This window comes from Centroberyx gerrardi, chromosome 5 (genome assembly GCF_048128805.1).
Source record: "Centroberyx gerrardi isolate f3 chromosome 5, fCenGer3.hap1.cur.20231027, whole genome shotgun sequence".
NCBI lineage: Eukaryota > Metazoa > Chordata > Actinopteri > Beryciformes > Berycidae > Centroberyx > Centroberyx gerrardi.
The window spans coordinates 14,266,648-14,281,647 of record NC_136001.1 but is presented as its reverse complement, the minus strand read 5'-3'; the positions used below and the strand labels follow the sequence as shown (position 1 = coordinate 14,281,647).

At 39.3% G+C, this 15,000-nt stretch overlaps 1 protein-coding gene across 1 annotated transcript in view; it reads right to left on the bottom strand.

Moving 5' to 3' along the window:
• Window positions 1–10,653: 10,653 nt before the first annotated feature.
• LOC139915323 (A-type voltage-gated potassium channel KCND3-like) overlaps window positions 10,654–15,000 on the bottom strand; it is a 64,466-nt gene continuing 60,119 nt past the window's right edge. The window contains exons 4-6 of the mRNA XM_071903915.2: window positions 14,088–14,180; window positions 12,850–13,109; window positions 10,654–10,891 (exon numbers count right to left, since the gene is read on the bottom strand). Of these exons, the coding sequence (XP_071760016.2) occupies window positions 10,654–10,891; window positions 12,850–13,109; window positions 14,088–14,180 (591 nt within the window). The remainder of the gene's footprint in view (window positions 10,892–12,849; window positions 13,110–14,087; window positions 14,181–15,000) is intronic.

Below are 15,000 nucleotides of genomic sequence, written 5' to 3'. Positions count from 1 at the left end.
TCAAATAAATCGCTTCGTCAATCGCCGTTCAAGCATGACTATGAAAACTATCACTTGGGCCGCTACACTAAGCTGGGAAATAAAAACAGCATTCTCGTGGAGAGGAGAAAACAATTTGTAATTGGAGATGCGCAAATCCTGCTCTGGAATGTGCGCGTCTTGTCCTGACGCGAAATCTGCAATGAAAACTCCTGATGACGGATATTTGTTTACTCCAAAAATGATAATGAGGTCCTTTTGGATGTAACGAGAGAGTCGGTCCGTCCGTCTCTCCCAGCGGCCGCTGCTGGGTTAAAGCTACTGTAAGCAGTGCGTGTTGTTCAGCCCGTTTTTTTCCTCTCTCCTTTTTCTCATTCAAGAGGAGCGCTTACGTTGCCCATCCAATTTCCTCCAATGAGTGAGCCTCCCACGACACTCTAAATCCCATTCAAACTGGGATGGAATGGGGATCCATAATTTGTTATGGACGAGTGAGATTTGGCTACAGCAGCATATAACAATTTCACAGAAACCAATCTCTTGCCTAGGGAAGAAGCCTAATCATCTGGAAATATTTGAATCAAGGCTGAAAGATCATACGGTTGTGGCTTTTCAAAGAGCAGGAAAAATAATAATCCATACTCCATACCACTGACAAACTGATAGACTCCAGGCAGATTGTGCAGCCACTAATGCATCATGCATTGATGTGAAGCTGGGAGGAAGTTTACAGAGGATGTGTCTAAAAGAAAGCCATATGTCTCATGAAATTAGCCAGAGGGTCAGCTGCCTGGCCACCTTCATTGTGGCCAGAGAGGAAACACCTGAGCCAAAGGCTTTTGTTGTGTGACCCGGATACAATACTTTGTTAGCAAAGGAAGGAAGAGTTCCTTCAAATACAAGACACTCAATCTGGAAATCATTCATCAGTCTCCCTCTCTCACATATAGATTTGACATTGAAAAGTTGTATAAAATATTCTCTCCCCCTCCTCCCTGAAGAAATCAAGGAATCTGCTGTATGTGACATGATGCCTGTTTTTTATCAAGCCAACATTGTGTTTGATGTAAGGTAAAGGAAGGAATAAAAACTGAAGTTGATTAACAGAAAAAGGAAGAGGGAATGACAGATAGGTGAGCCTCTGTAATAATCAAACAGCCACATTATTCACAGAGAGAAAGATCTATTCTATTCTATTCTATTCTATTCTATTCTATTCTATTCCTGCAGGGTGCAAAAGTGGGGAAATGGGGTCCTACAGTCTGAAAGCGGAGACAGATGTCTTTCCCATTATGTGACACCACAGCAAAAGCCCAACAGGATGCAACAAATTGACAAGGGACTCCAATTTTGCATTGCAGGGTATTCATGGTATACATTTTGATTTTGATTTTATTTATTTATGTGTTATGCATGTCAACAATGTTCATCCCACACCAAAACTGTTTTCTTACATAGCTGGTATGAGCCAAAATATAAACAAATAATTGAAAGACAGAAAGAAAGAAAATAGCAGAGGATAAATAAGTAAATATAAATTCAACAGCAAGTACACCATGCTACAGGTAAATCACAAATAACACAACCTCAACTCAGATAAACCTCCACAAATAATCCATCTTGCCTTCTCTTCCACGCTGTAGTGACAAAATTTGCAAGTTTAAAAACATCAAAGTTGAACAGCAACCAGCACCAATTTTTCATCATCTCCACTCCAGAAGTTTGTTTAGCTATTTCATGAAAAATTGTAGCTCCTGAATCATCATAATAAGTACAATACAACAGAAAATGGGACTCATTCTCTATTTCTCTCAGATCACACAACAGGCATAAGCTATTTTCCTCAGAAACATCATTAAATCTGCCTACTTCAATAGCCAGAGGAAGGATACCGGGTCTTAACTGAGCACACAGAGACCTTTCACTTCTTGTTAAATTTGAAATAACATAACATATTACATAATATACGTACATATTGTAACATGTACATGATGAAATCCGAATTGATTCTCACACATCTCACTCAGTGTCCGGGTTAGATTATCAAGATAACAGACAGAGAGCTTGTAACCCTGCTGCCTTATTCTCTCTGACCTGGTTCCATCTAAATGAGAGCTGTTGTCATCTGGAGTTTAATATCGGGCCTGATGTTGATGATGCATCCCAGATGGATGCTAGAGGTAGAGAGAGAGAGAGAGAGAGAGAGAGAGAGAGAGAGAGAGGTAGAGAGAGAGAGAGAGGGAGAGAGAGAGAGACGAGGGAAGGAAGTAGCTCCAACTTAGATTCCAAAAGCAATGAAACAGGGTTGGGCAAATGAATAAATCATCTGAGCATCAGTTTACTTCTGAGACAGAGAGAGAGGGGAAGAGAGAGAGAGAGAGAGGAAGAGAGAGAGAGAGAGAGAGCGAGAGAGAGCGAGCGCTTTAATTGACTTGTGTGTCCTATGCCATTATCCTTTTTAAAACGTTCAAAGTGCTGTTATGATAATAGAGTGTCTGTCTTCATAGCTTCATAACTCCTTTGCTGTTTCTTCAGGCTCATTTTGACTGCGGCTTAAGAACTATTTTACTGCAATGAACAGTTAATATTGTTAATATACTTAACACCTGAAGTACGGCAGCATACTGTTACCTGTCTGGAGCGTACTAAACCACCTGTCTTCAACAAGCACACAGCTGTCTGATGTTGTTGGACTCAGTTTCAATGCACTGCACAGTTTGAAGCAGTTTTATAATCCTAACATGTCTTTTTCCTTTTTTTTCAATTTTTAGTTTGGTTGTTTGTGTCTTTCTTTGCACAGTAACAAAACAGAATGATAAAACCCTGAAAGGAGAAAAAACCCCCACAAATTTGTGCATGTGGGTCAAAAAAAAAAAGGGAATGATAAAAAACATCTCGCCTCAGACGAAACAAAAAACAAACAAACACGTAACACAAATAACAGCAAAGACACAACTGAATCTAAGTTTTAAACAGTCTGTAAATGTTGAACAACAAAATCCAAATAAACCCCAGATTGGACACTGTACAGTATATCTCTGTAACTCAAGATGGAGACGATGACACGTGGGCCTATTAAACTTTAGGTATGCTGAATTGAGAGGCTGCTGGAAGATTCTGAACAATCTCGTCCCAAACGTGACCCTGACCTGCAGCTGCCTCTGGTGCATGTGCCCACTTCCCCCCCAGCTGTCAGCAGGAACACAATGCATAAGGAAGCGTCTCCCAGTGCCAGACCACACAGCACTGGGCACAGATAGGCAGCACATGCAGCAGCAACTGTCAGCTATCTATCATTCCAGGCAGAGAATATTGTATTCTTTCACTCGATTCGATGTTATGACTTGTTTGGTTGTCCTGAAGTTCGGATATCCAATGCCGAAGACGCATCAAACCACCAAGGGAAGTCAAAACATCGCTTTAGATATCCTTAGATATCACTTCACACACAGCCTAAAGGCCGCACACCACAGTGCATTGGTTGTAAACACCGACTGCTACAGATCCCTCATGCCTGGATGAACTAAAGCGAGAGATCAAACGTAAACTATGAACCCAAAATGTGCTGCAGGTTCTGTTTCTGGTGTGTTCTCAACAGGCAGACAAGAATGTGTATTCGAGTTTTAGGGTGACAATGAATTTCCTTGGATGGAAAAATAACCCCTGCAATAAATCAATCCAGTTGCTTTGTCAGTGGGTAATCACCCTCACATAATACACTGTCTTGGAAAACCGACTGCTCAGTTGTGCATCTGAGCTTCGGGTGCAATTTGAGGAACTCTCCTAAAAACACCAAGCAACCTGGAGCTTACACAGAGATATGGGAACACTCCTGTGAACTGAGTGCAAATCGTGATCACAGGAATGATCAACCCTCTTCATAGTGTAAATATAAATGAAGCATACGCAGTAGGTCTATTAATGCTCTTACAGTACATGTGAGAGCTGTTATCTCTTTGGGGTCAAGTCACTTCTCTGTGCCGCAGCAGTGAGGCTAATTGAATGAGATGGTATGCTTTAATATTTTAGGAGAAGAAGCACCACACACCATGTGCAAGCTGTGTCGCAATTGATAATATCATAACTGCCAGATAATGTAATAACTTGTCAAAATGTGTCCCTCTAAAAGTGAATATGTAATAAAAGCTGTTAATGTAATAAATTGCCGGACAACATCACATTAACAATCAATTATTACTACATAAATGTTGAAGCTTATAATCTAATAGCTCATAAGAATAAGAAGAATGTAACATCTTGAGTTACTACATTATTAGTCCATATTTATAATTATATCATGAGTCAAAAATCTATTACACCCCTTATGAGGTAACAATTGCTGGTAATGTAATCATGTAATGTTGTTACATTATCTTGCAATTTATTACATTAACAGGGTTTATTACATATTCAACTCACTTTGAAGGATATTGTATTACATTTTGACAAGCTTTGTAACATTATCAGTTGCTACAAGTTTGCATGTTCTGTGCTATATACTGTAAAGGGCATGTGTGGGCAGCAAGTGTGTCTGCCAATATGTACTGGATGTATAATAATATTCTAAGTATAATAACCTTTAGCACAGTTGTTAAATATGTATTTTCATGTCTCTATTAGCCCTCATGATGATAACCAAAGCAGACCTATTGTCTTTTACATTAACTACAGTATATACCAAGGATGTAAGTGTGCTGCCATCTAAAGTTTAGGATGTGTCACCGCAGGATTGGAGGAATATAGTAGAGAGCAGATTCCACACACAAAATCCTGCATCATTAATGAAGCCTTTTCCCAAGCAGTTCCTCTCTGTGCAACAGTGTGGCAGCACTTCGGTGAGCATGGAAAAGGTGGGACTTTCACGATGGCAGCATCTGTAAGACATTTGCAGGTTCACACAGAGTGCTGGCTCAAAACCTCTGAGTGAGACATCCTTAAGTTAAAACTGTCAAATTATTGCAATTTTTCAATAATGTATCAATATAGTTTATAATGTATCATTATTTTGAAGGTTCAGGCCCAACCAAACCATGAGAAAGTATTTTTTTGCTTATTCACACTATCATAAAATGTCCTTTCATGTATTTTGGCTGTTTACTTGTTCAACAGCAAATTAAAAACTGGCAGGTTATTTGCTTTAATGAGATTCTGTATCTGCTGCTGTGTTATATCTATATAAAACAGTTCAGAGATGCAGTATGTATGTATATTTTCTTTGGTTGAAATGATTTCACTATGTTCTGCATACTGCTGAGAGTAGGCTACCTTTGGGCAAAAAGCCACAAAGGTCTTAATTCGTTTGACACTCTGCTTGAAACATTTCTCTGAGAATGAAGGTGTTTTGTTGAAGCAGTTGAATGTGTGGGTTTGGTTTTATCTCTATACAGAGTTAGTCATAATCATCATCTCCCTCTGCTCTGAGTCATCCAGCCGTCTGTCTGGTGACATCAATCAGACAACCACTAATGATGGCTAATGAGCTGTGAAAGTGGGGGATCATCAGAATGACTGATCCGGCCTGCAACAAGCTGAAGGCCCACAGTGAAACACCTGCTGTGAAAGTGGTGTTTAGTCTTAAAGAGAAATAGTTTGGGGTTTTGTGCATCATATAATGCTACGAGTGGAAGTTGATTTTGTTTGGCATTTAATGTGTTCTCTCTCTCTGAGCCTCTGCTAGGCTCAAGGGGAACCAATCTAATCATAAAATCTTGCATCATTTTATGGCCTCAGTTTGGATGTTGTTTTATTAGAGTTAATGTGGTGGAAGATGATAATATGAGATGAATCTTAGAGTGAGTAGATTCAGCAACACTTTACACCGGCCTTTATTCCAGTTTATTAACCTGTATATCAACCGATGGAAAAGTAATGTATAAATAAATAAATAAATATGATAAATTGCAAATAGATTAGGTGTTAATACTAACACAGTATTATTACCTACCTACAATACGGTTCCATAGATTAATACACAGGTTAATAAAGTGGAATCACGTCATTGTAAAGTTTTACCATGGATTCTTATAATGTTTCTGTGAAAAAATGGAAAAGGGTCAGGAAAACATTATTTTGATACATCCAGACACAGATATATTGTTCAGGTTTATTGTTTCAGGCAATTTTAAAATGCCTGTGAATTCATTTCTCATTTAAAGATTTTAATGTTACTCTTGTGTTCATGTGTGATGAATGATACAGGTAATAATTAGTGTTAAGTCACACATTATTGTACTAGTCCACCCTACAGTTATCTAGAGATTTTGGTACAGGTTAAAATCACATAATGACCAACCTAATTAACTGAATATTTGATTAGCTATGTTTAAAATGACTAACAATGACAGTGTTCAATAATGGCGTATATCAACAACAATGTGTATAGTTTGTGCAGTATACACCAAATAAAAGTTGAATTGTGTGTTACACTGCCATCTAGTGAGGCATGCGCACATGTACACACACTTGGACACACATGGGCACACGTTTATGTAAGTACATAATCTCAAGGGTGACAGTTTTTGATGACTTTAATATCTTTTCAAATGATGACCCTAATGCAGCATGAAAATTCAGCCTTCCAAAGCAACTTTCAGGGTATCTGCCTCCAAGATTTGTGTGCTTTTGATCGAGGGACTCACCACCGCCTGTTTACTTCATGAGAAAGCACCAGCTTTAATTGATATGCATAACAGATGCCGTCTCATCCCCAGCTGCCCTCTGAAAACATCACCTTAAAGTGCTTTTCTGGAGCAATTTAAAAAGCCGAATTTGAATAAAAAGCATATGTGCAGCTTTGCTGAGGTTCTGAGTCATCGGCGCTGTATGCCAGATCTGAGCTTATGAATAGGAAATGAGAAGAGGTGTGTTGTATATGTGAAATGCAGATTTTAAATTTGTGTTTTCTTTTTCTGTAATGGCTGCTATAGTTTGGTGTGTGTATGAGTGTTAGGGAAGTTATGTCTTGTGTGGCTGGTGGGTTTGTGCTGACTATACTGCACAGGTTAGGAGGCCAAAATATGAGACAGGACACATCATTAGGGTCATACAGGCCATTCTGCTCATCTTTATGTTTACATTCTTCTTTTTCTTTTTCTTCTTCTTCTTCTTCTTCTTTGTATTATTAACAGTTGTAGTATTACAAATAGTGCTATTATCTCAAAAGGGACAGGCCTCCTATGTGACATAACAATTAAACAAATAATTTATTTCATAATTCATATGAGCGACAATGCGTGTTTGCAAAGTGTTTTTACACTGCTTTTTGCTCTGTTGCTTTCATGCAAATGACACAGGTGTATGCGGCACTAAACACCGACAACACTCTCACTCAGGATTTACATTCATAAGGGATAAGAAGTGGATATTAGGACAGCAGCCATCTGGAGAAATGAACCCATTAACTTTTAATGACGCAGGAGGGAAATCTGCAGCACCTGAAAACAATTCACAGGTGCTCAAGTTGTCACATTCACAACTCAAATATAAATCCTGGTAATCGTTTCACTTTACAGACGAGTTAACCGAAACTAAACGGTGTGAAGGTGTGTGAGTGTGTCTGTCTGTGCGACTGTGTTGGTGACAGAGGAGTGAAGAAATACACTAAGTGATTGTGGTGGCAGATTTTAATTTTCATCTGACACTTCATAGTTGTTATAACAAACAAACTGACAGAATATACACAGCAAACAGACAGAAAAGCTCAATTCAAAAGAAGGAAAAAAAAAAGATAAGAAACAACACAAACAACAATGCCAAGACTTTTAAAAAGTGACTCCCATAACGCCATTTGACTGAGATAAATCTATGTGTCCATCATAAAACGGCAACGAGTATTCATCATGGGTTAGTCACATTGTTGTGAACTTTGGAGAGGTGCTTTCTCTAATAATCTGTTGAAGCATGATGGTGGTCTATGATACTGTAAATAGCCCTAATGAATAGATACTGTATCAGTAGTAACCAAGACCCAAATTGTGAACATCATGAGTAAGCGACACTCTTAGAGGGGGACTACTGATTTTCAGCAATAACAGTGAGCGGAAAAAACTCTGAAGGGTTTGTATGTCATTTTTATATAGCAGCATAATATTTACTACTACTAGTGGATGGAGAAGTGACCATTTTAGCACAAAACTTTGATCTTGGTTTTAAAACATGACAAAATGCAGAATGGCAACACAAAATTGACCAATACAGCAAAAACAACTTCATTTGGTACTTCATTATTGAAAAACCTATGAAGCGAAATTATGGTTCACACTTAAATTTGGCAAAAAAATAAATAAAAAAAAAGACAAATAAACACATTGTTTATAGATTAACCATAGCACAACTTGGCAAGTAGTCACAAACTATTCGAAACACCAGGCATCTATGAACTTCCAAATGAGCAACAGTAATGTAGCAGGTTGGTATATAAAATAGGCCTATTCACACCAGTGTAGGGCCATAAACTGGAGCAGGGCAGGGCTCAATTCACTTTCAGTCCTTTGGTTTTAATGTCATAATGCATCTCTGTGGCTTTTTTGTGTATTAGAACTTTCTTAGCCTATCATAATGTAAAATACATGTCTGTTTTACTTGGTTGTGTAGTGTTAACATCCATTACAAATGTAAACATAACTTTTAAAGACTCAAAATGCGTGTAAAACTTGTGTTTAGCTGTTATATACTGTCAGTCCTTGTATCAAAAGCTCATATTACACATTTCAAACAGAAAAACATGTCTTCAATCTAAAATGCCAGTACATAAACACAGCCAGAACTGAGATGATAGGTTTTCAGTAAGCAACAGCATACAGTTGGGCCTTTAATTCAATGGAGACACAAAATGGCACAAGTGAAAGTAACCAAATCTGTCAATTGAGGAAATAGATTTAGTTTATGATCAGAAAATTGAAAAACTATTTAAAGAAGAGTGTGCAATCTGCCTCTTTATCTACATGGGAGCAATTGAACAGAAGGTTACAGACTTCCTATAGACTGCACCACAATGCCCCTTTCTGTATTTCTGTATTTCTGTATTTCTGCTTCATTAGATTTTATACAGTGGAGACTGAGAGGAAAGATAGGATGATGAAAGGATGATGTGACAAGACTTACAGACAGATTTGCAAAACCAAAACCTGCAAAACCTCCAAAAAATCTTAAGTGGTATGTTCCCTAGTGAGTCACCAGGATGCCCCAAAATGAAAATGTCAGACACTAAAGCTTTTTCACATTCACATATTTCACTCAAAGTTCTGTCTTTTTTTCAGTTTGAGTTTCAGTTTGCTTTTTGAAATGGCTGAATTGAAAGTGAATTGACCCCCATCCCTGTAATCATCAATAGGTTTTATATCACAGTGGTCCTCAACCTTTTTGGCGTTCAGTCCCTAAAGTCAAAAGAATGCCCACTCATGATCTGTGACACCGGTGAATGCACACAACATGGTAATTATCAATTTCACTTTTATTTTCCCTTCTCAGCCTATCACACTAGGCTATTGGAGACAGCATAAAAGTTGCAACTATTCATTATTCCACAGGACAAAAAGCATTTATCACAAATATATAAACATGATCATATATTCATATAGTAGAAATATGTATTTTTGTATTTTTCACATTCCTCAGCTCATACAATCCCTCCACTTCAAAGTCATTTTGTGGTCACCTTGGGGGTTTTGCCCCTCAGGTTGAGAACCACTGCCTGTCATAGCTGTCATACCTCAGTATGACAGCTTAAATTCATAAAGGCAGCGCAAATTCAGCCTCGCTCCCTCACAGTCGGGGATGTTAATATGAAAGTGAAAATGGGGCCGTGAACAGACTGACGGTACGGTGTCTTACAGTCTTTGACTTGATGAAAAGAAACAATTTCCATCTCAAAAAATACACTTTTACAAACTTCGGTCTCATAAAAGCATCTCATCTCTTTAGCACAGACACACACACTTTCACTCACACACACACACACACGCACACACGCACACACACACACACACACACACACAAACACACCACAACTGTGTGGCATTAACTAACATGACTCTTCAAATGATGCTGTGCAGAAATCTAAAATTCTGTCAATTTCTTTTTTTTTTTCAAAAATAATTAAGACAAACAACACATAACACAAACAAGACCAATCAAATTCAAGTAAACACAGTCAACAGATTTCCTCATCTTTCTATCAAGAGAACATCTTTTTCGCTAATTTTACCGTGAATTTATGATAAATTTGCCTTGTGGATGGAGAGAACACAGTATGTCAACAGTATCAGCTCATACACGCTAATTGCACAGTGTCTTTCTGTATCTTTCAACCTTATTTACAGTAAATACTGCAAAGCATCTGTACGGTCCTGCCTTCGAGGTTTTCTTTCCAGTAAGAAACTACTATAAATGCAGCAATTCTGTCCATATCTACATACACAACCTAACAGGTGCATGAGTCTCAGTTCACAGATCTACAATCTTATACCTCTGTAATTTTCACAGTTTTCCACATCATCTGTCCTCTCTTAAACGCCAACCATTGCTGCTGCTGGAGTACTCTTCCTGTTGACCCTCTGAGACGGGACACTGGGCGTCCATCAAGGTAGAGTAGCTTGCTTCCCCCCACTCTCTTCCTCCTCCTCTTCCTCCTTTCTTTCCTCCTGCTGAGTTAAGTTACACCAGTCAGCCAAAGAGTCACAGAGCGGAGACTTTGACGATGTTGGTGCCAGCCGAACTAGTTGTGGTCTGGATGCTGGGGACTGGGGGGTGACCCGGGGGCGGGGGGGGTCTCCGCTGGGGCGGCCCGTGGAGGCCGTCGCCGCCGGGGGTTAAGGCGGGGGGCGTCGGCAGGCTGATGATCGCCGTGGTGATCTGGCCGCCCTTGCAGTTGATCCTGCCCTTGTCGTCAGTTTTCAGGTTGAGATTGGAGCGACTGTGATGCAGAGAGAGACATGTGCATCACATAGTGCTATACTGTAGGGTGCATAAAGCATTTAATCATTCAATCATCTGTATATTTAATCATTTGATCCTATTTTTTATGCTTGCTTTTTTATATTTTACTTTTAACGTCATTACCAGATTTTATTATTACCATTCTCTTTCTCTATTTTTCCCTCTTTATGCTTTGACAACACAAATGCATTTCTGTGTCATGCCAATAAAGCAAGTTGAAATTGAAAATTGAAATTGAGAGAGAGAGAGAGAAGGCAAGAAGGGCTTTTTATGCCATCAAAAGGAACATCAAGTTGGACATCCCAATTCAAATCTGGCTCAAAATATTAGACTCTGTTATAGAACCCATTTCCCTTTATGGTTGCGAGGTCTGGGGTCCGCTTGCCAACCAAGATTTTACAAAATGGGACAAACACCAAATTGAGCAGAGTTCTGCAAATCCATTCTCCGCATCCAACGGAAAACACCAAATAATGCACGCAGAGCAGAATTAGGACGATACCCACTAATTATCAAAATTCAAAAGAGAGCATTTAAATTTTATAATCACCTAAAAGAAAGTGACCCTGACACACTCCATAACAAAGCCCTCACCTACAGAGAGACTCTAGAGAGATGCCCCCTCAGCCAGCTGGTTCTGGGACTCTGTTCACAAACCAACCAAAAACCAGAGCAAATTGGAATGCTGTTTGGCCCTAAACAGAGAATACACAGTGGCAGAATACCTGAGCACTGTGACTGATCCAAAACTAAGGAAATCCTTGACTATGCACAGACTCAGTGAGCACAACCTCGCCATCGAGAGAGGCCGCCACAGGCAGACCTGGCTCCCAAGAGAAGACAGACTGTGCACCCACTGCACACAAAATGAGGTGGAAACCGAGCTGCACTTTCTAACTACCTGCCAACTGTACCAAGACATCAGAGACACATACTTCCCACAGATTACAAACACCCAAAAAGATTTTGAAAACATAACTAATAACAAAAAACTTCCATATCTGCTGGGTGAAGTACAGTAATGTGCAAACACAGCAGCAAGATTTGTGAGCTGTTGTGACAGGAAAAGGACGTCTAATGGAATACAACCACCGTAAAGACTGTCAATCATCGGTGTATTCCTGCAGTATCTGCACCGTGCAGATCTCTGTACATAGACATACTGTACATACAAACAGAACAGATACCTTTAAATACATTTGTAAAAAAAAACAAAAAAAAAAAATTGTTGCAGTGTTTACACAGTTCTCACTTATTTGTATTTATATTTTTTAACTGCAGTATCCACATTTTTCTATTTTCATTTTAAGTTATCTTTACTTATCTGTATATATATATATATATATATATATATATTTTTTTTTTAACAGCAAAAGCACAATTTTAGTTTGTATTTTTAAGTTAATTTTACCTACTCGTATGTATTTGATTGCAATGTTGCAATGTTACACAGCTCTGTTTACACATTTCTTTATTCTAGTATATCTTTAATTGTACGTACATTTTTTGTTTTTATTTCACACTTGCTTTGGCAATGTAAACATGTTTCCCATGCCAATAAAGCCCCTTTGAATTGAATTGAATTGAGAGAGAGAGAAAGAGAGAGAAAGAGAGAGAGAGAGAGAGAGAGAGAGAGAAAGAGAGAGAGAGAGAGAGAGAGAGAGAGATTCATCAGACTGATCCCACAGTGCCTTCTAGTGACCTCTTTGGATATTACATACTTCTTCTTCTGCTACTTCTTCTTCATTGCCTTCTCTAGTTGTAGACTTGTTCAAATGGAATAGTAAGCAGCTAAATTGTTGTTTTCCCTCACGTTTCCCTGACAAAGGAGGCACAGCTTGTACTAACAATCTGGATATCACGCCTCTTTAATCCCCCCTTTAATGCCCTGTGGTGCCGGCTTGCCGCTGTCTGTCTGCTGTGCTTGAGTTTCACCTGGCGGTATGGGATGGCGGATCACCACACTGTATGCGGATGGCACTGAGCTCCTGCAAGGGACCCTGGTGCGTCGGGACAGGGTGGGCAGGGGGCACGCTGGCGTTGGGCAGAGGGGTGTTTCTCTTCACCCTGCGGCTACAGCAGGTGCCCATGGAGCCGTCGCGGCTGGATATAGAGGGGCTGCGCGACGGGTAGCTCTGCAGCGCTGTCTCTAAACAGTTCTGCTCGAACATCTGCTCATCCACAAACTCATGGGCCTGGGAGAAGTGAGGACGAGAGAGATAGATAGAGAGAGAGAGAGACGAAAGAGAGAGAGGGAGAGAGAGAGAGAGACGAGAGAGAGAGAGAGAGAGAGAGAGACGAGAGAGACAGAGAGAGAGCTTTAATTGACTGAATTGAATTGAATTGGAAGGAGGGGAGAGAGAAGATGTAAGTAAAAGAAAAGACAAACTCATGGGACTTGAGGCCTGGAGTGATGTATGATCAGTAATTGCACAAATAAATAAACTAGACCCAACTAAAATAATTAAAAGAAATTATAATGATATACTAATAGTACAACTGTTGTGCACAAACTGGGCATGGAATGGCCCATTTACTATATTCATTGACTGGGGGGCCAAATCCAGACTGGAGATCCACTTTAAATGACTGTTTCACACAAATCTTCTGTTTACACCAAAGGCTGTAGTAAATAGATTAGCAATTAAAAACAGGTAGTGACTCATAAACAATCCAATCATTGCAGAAAACCAGCAGGAGTTGCCAGCAGATAAAGCAGACTGGGGATCAGCCTCTACTTACATGCATCGCCTAGTCAGAAGTGTCAAAACTGAGTATTTCTGCCAATGTTCCAATTCCCGACTGATTTTGAAGCACAAATTTGACACATGGGAAAACATCATTGTCACAGTGATAGACATCTTAGACAGACATAACACTCCCCGGAGACTCTTTTAGATGAGGCATGAGGCATTTGGAGCTACAAGGTAAGTCGGTTTCAAGTAAAAGTTTCTAACAAGGCGAGTTATGTCATCACTAGTCATTGAGGAGTGGCAGAAAACTTTATTGCTATGGTATGAACCTTTAATAACAATATTGAACAAATGTTTTCAACCTCACAATCTTATAGTTATATATAAGTTCACTAAGATAGACTAAGATACTGAAATGTTAAATAAAAGCTAGATAAAAGTGGTGGAATCAAACATTGAGAAATGTCTATGTGTACCCACAGTGGTTTTCTCCAGACAATGCAGTAGGTGGTGGTGTTGGCTCTCTAACAGAGAGGTGGTCTTAGTCAGCTTCTGCTCATCCTCTTCTGTACCCTGAGCAGTCCAACACACACACACACACACATACACACAGAGTTAATACGTATCAACAAATTAGTCAATAAAGCGCAGGACATTATTGGTGTAACCCCGCCAGTCGCTGGAGGCTGCCCATTACAGAGACACGGACCACTCCATGCGTATTTAGCCTTGTATTGAAATGACTCTTTTACCTCAGAGTCTGGGAAGATACTTTGTCAACAGTAATGAAGAGTCAGTGATGTGAAGGGTTCATTCTGGTTGGCGTACCCCGTTTTGAACGGAACAATCTTGGGTCGTGTTTGTTGATTCCATTCTCATTCCCATGGTGAGCAGATTGACCAACAACTCCCACTGTTTGCATTCAAATTAAGTACCAGCCAATTAGTTATACGGGCAAACTCTGAGCATAATGTAAGCAAAATAATAGACCATATCTCTGCTCACTCCCTTAGCCGTGTCTCTGCCTGGACTAACGCTTTGTTTATAATTTGTTTATTTTGTTTATTTTTTGTCATTATTACTCTTATCATCATTAGTTTACTTCCTTGCAATATTGGTAAGCAGGCTGCAAAATAATTTCCTGGAGTTATTGAATTATTCATTAATTTGTTATCAGGAAATTTTCTCATTGTCAGTACTCTGATTTCAGTATCAGAGTAGGCACGTCATAATATTTGATGCTCTAGTGTCTAGACAGTTGAAAAAAATATTTATCTATGACGCTTAAGATAGGGGAAATGTTGAGAAAAACAGATGTAGAAATAGTTACAGAATTACATGTTGGTATTTCTCCCAGTGGGAGTTAGTCTGAAAGCTCAATCTCCAATATCGT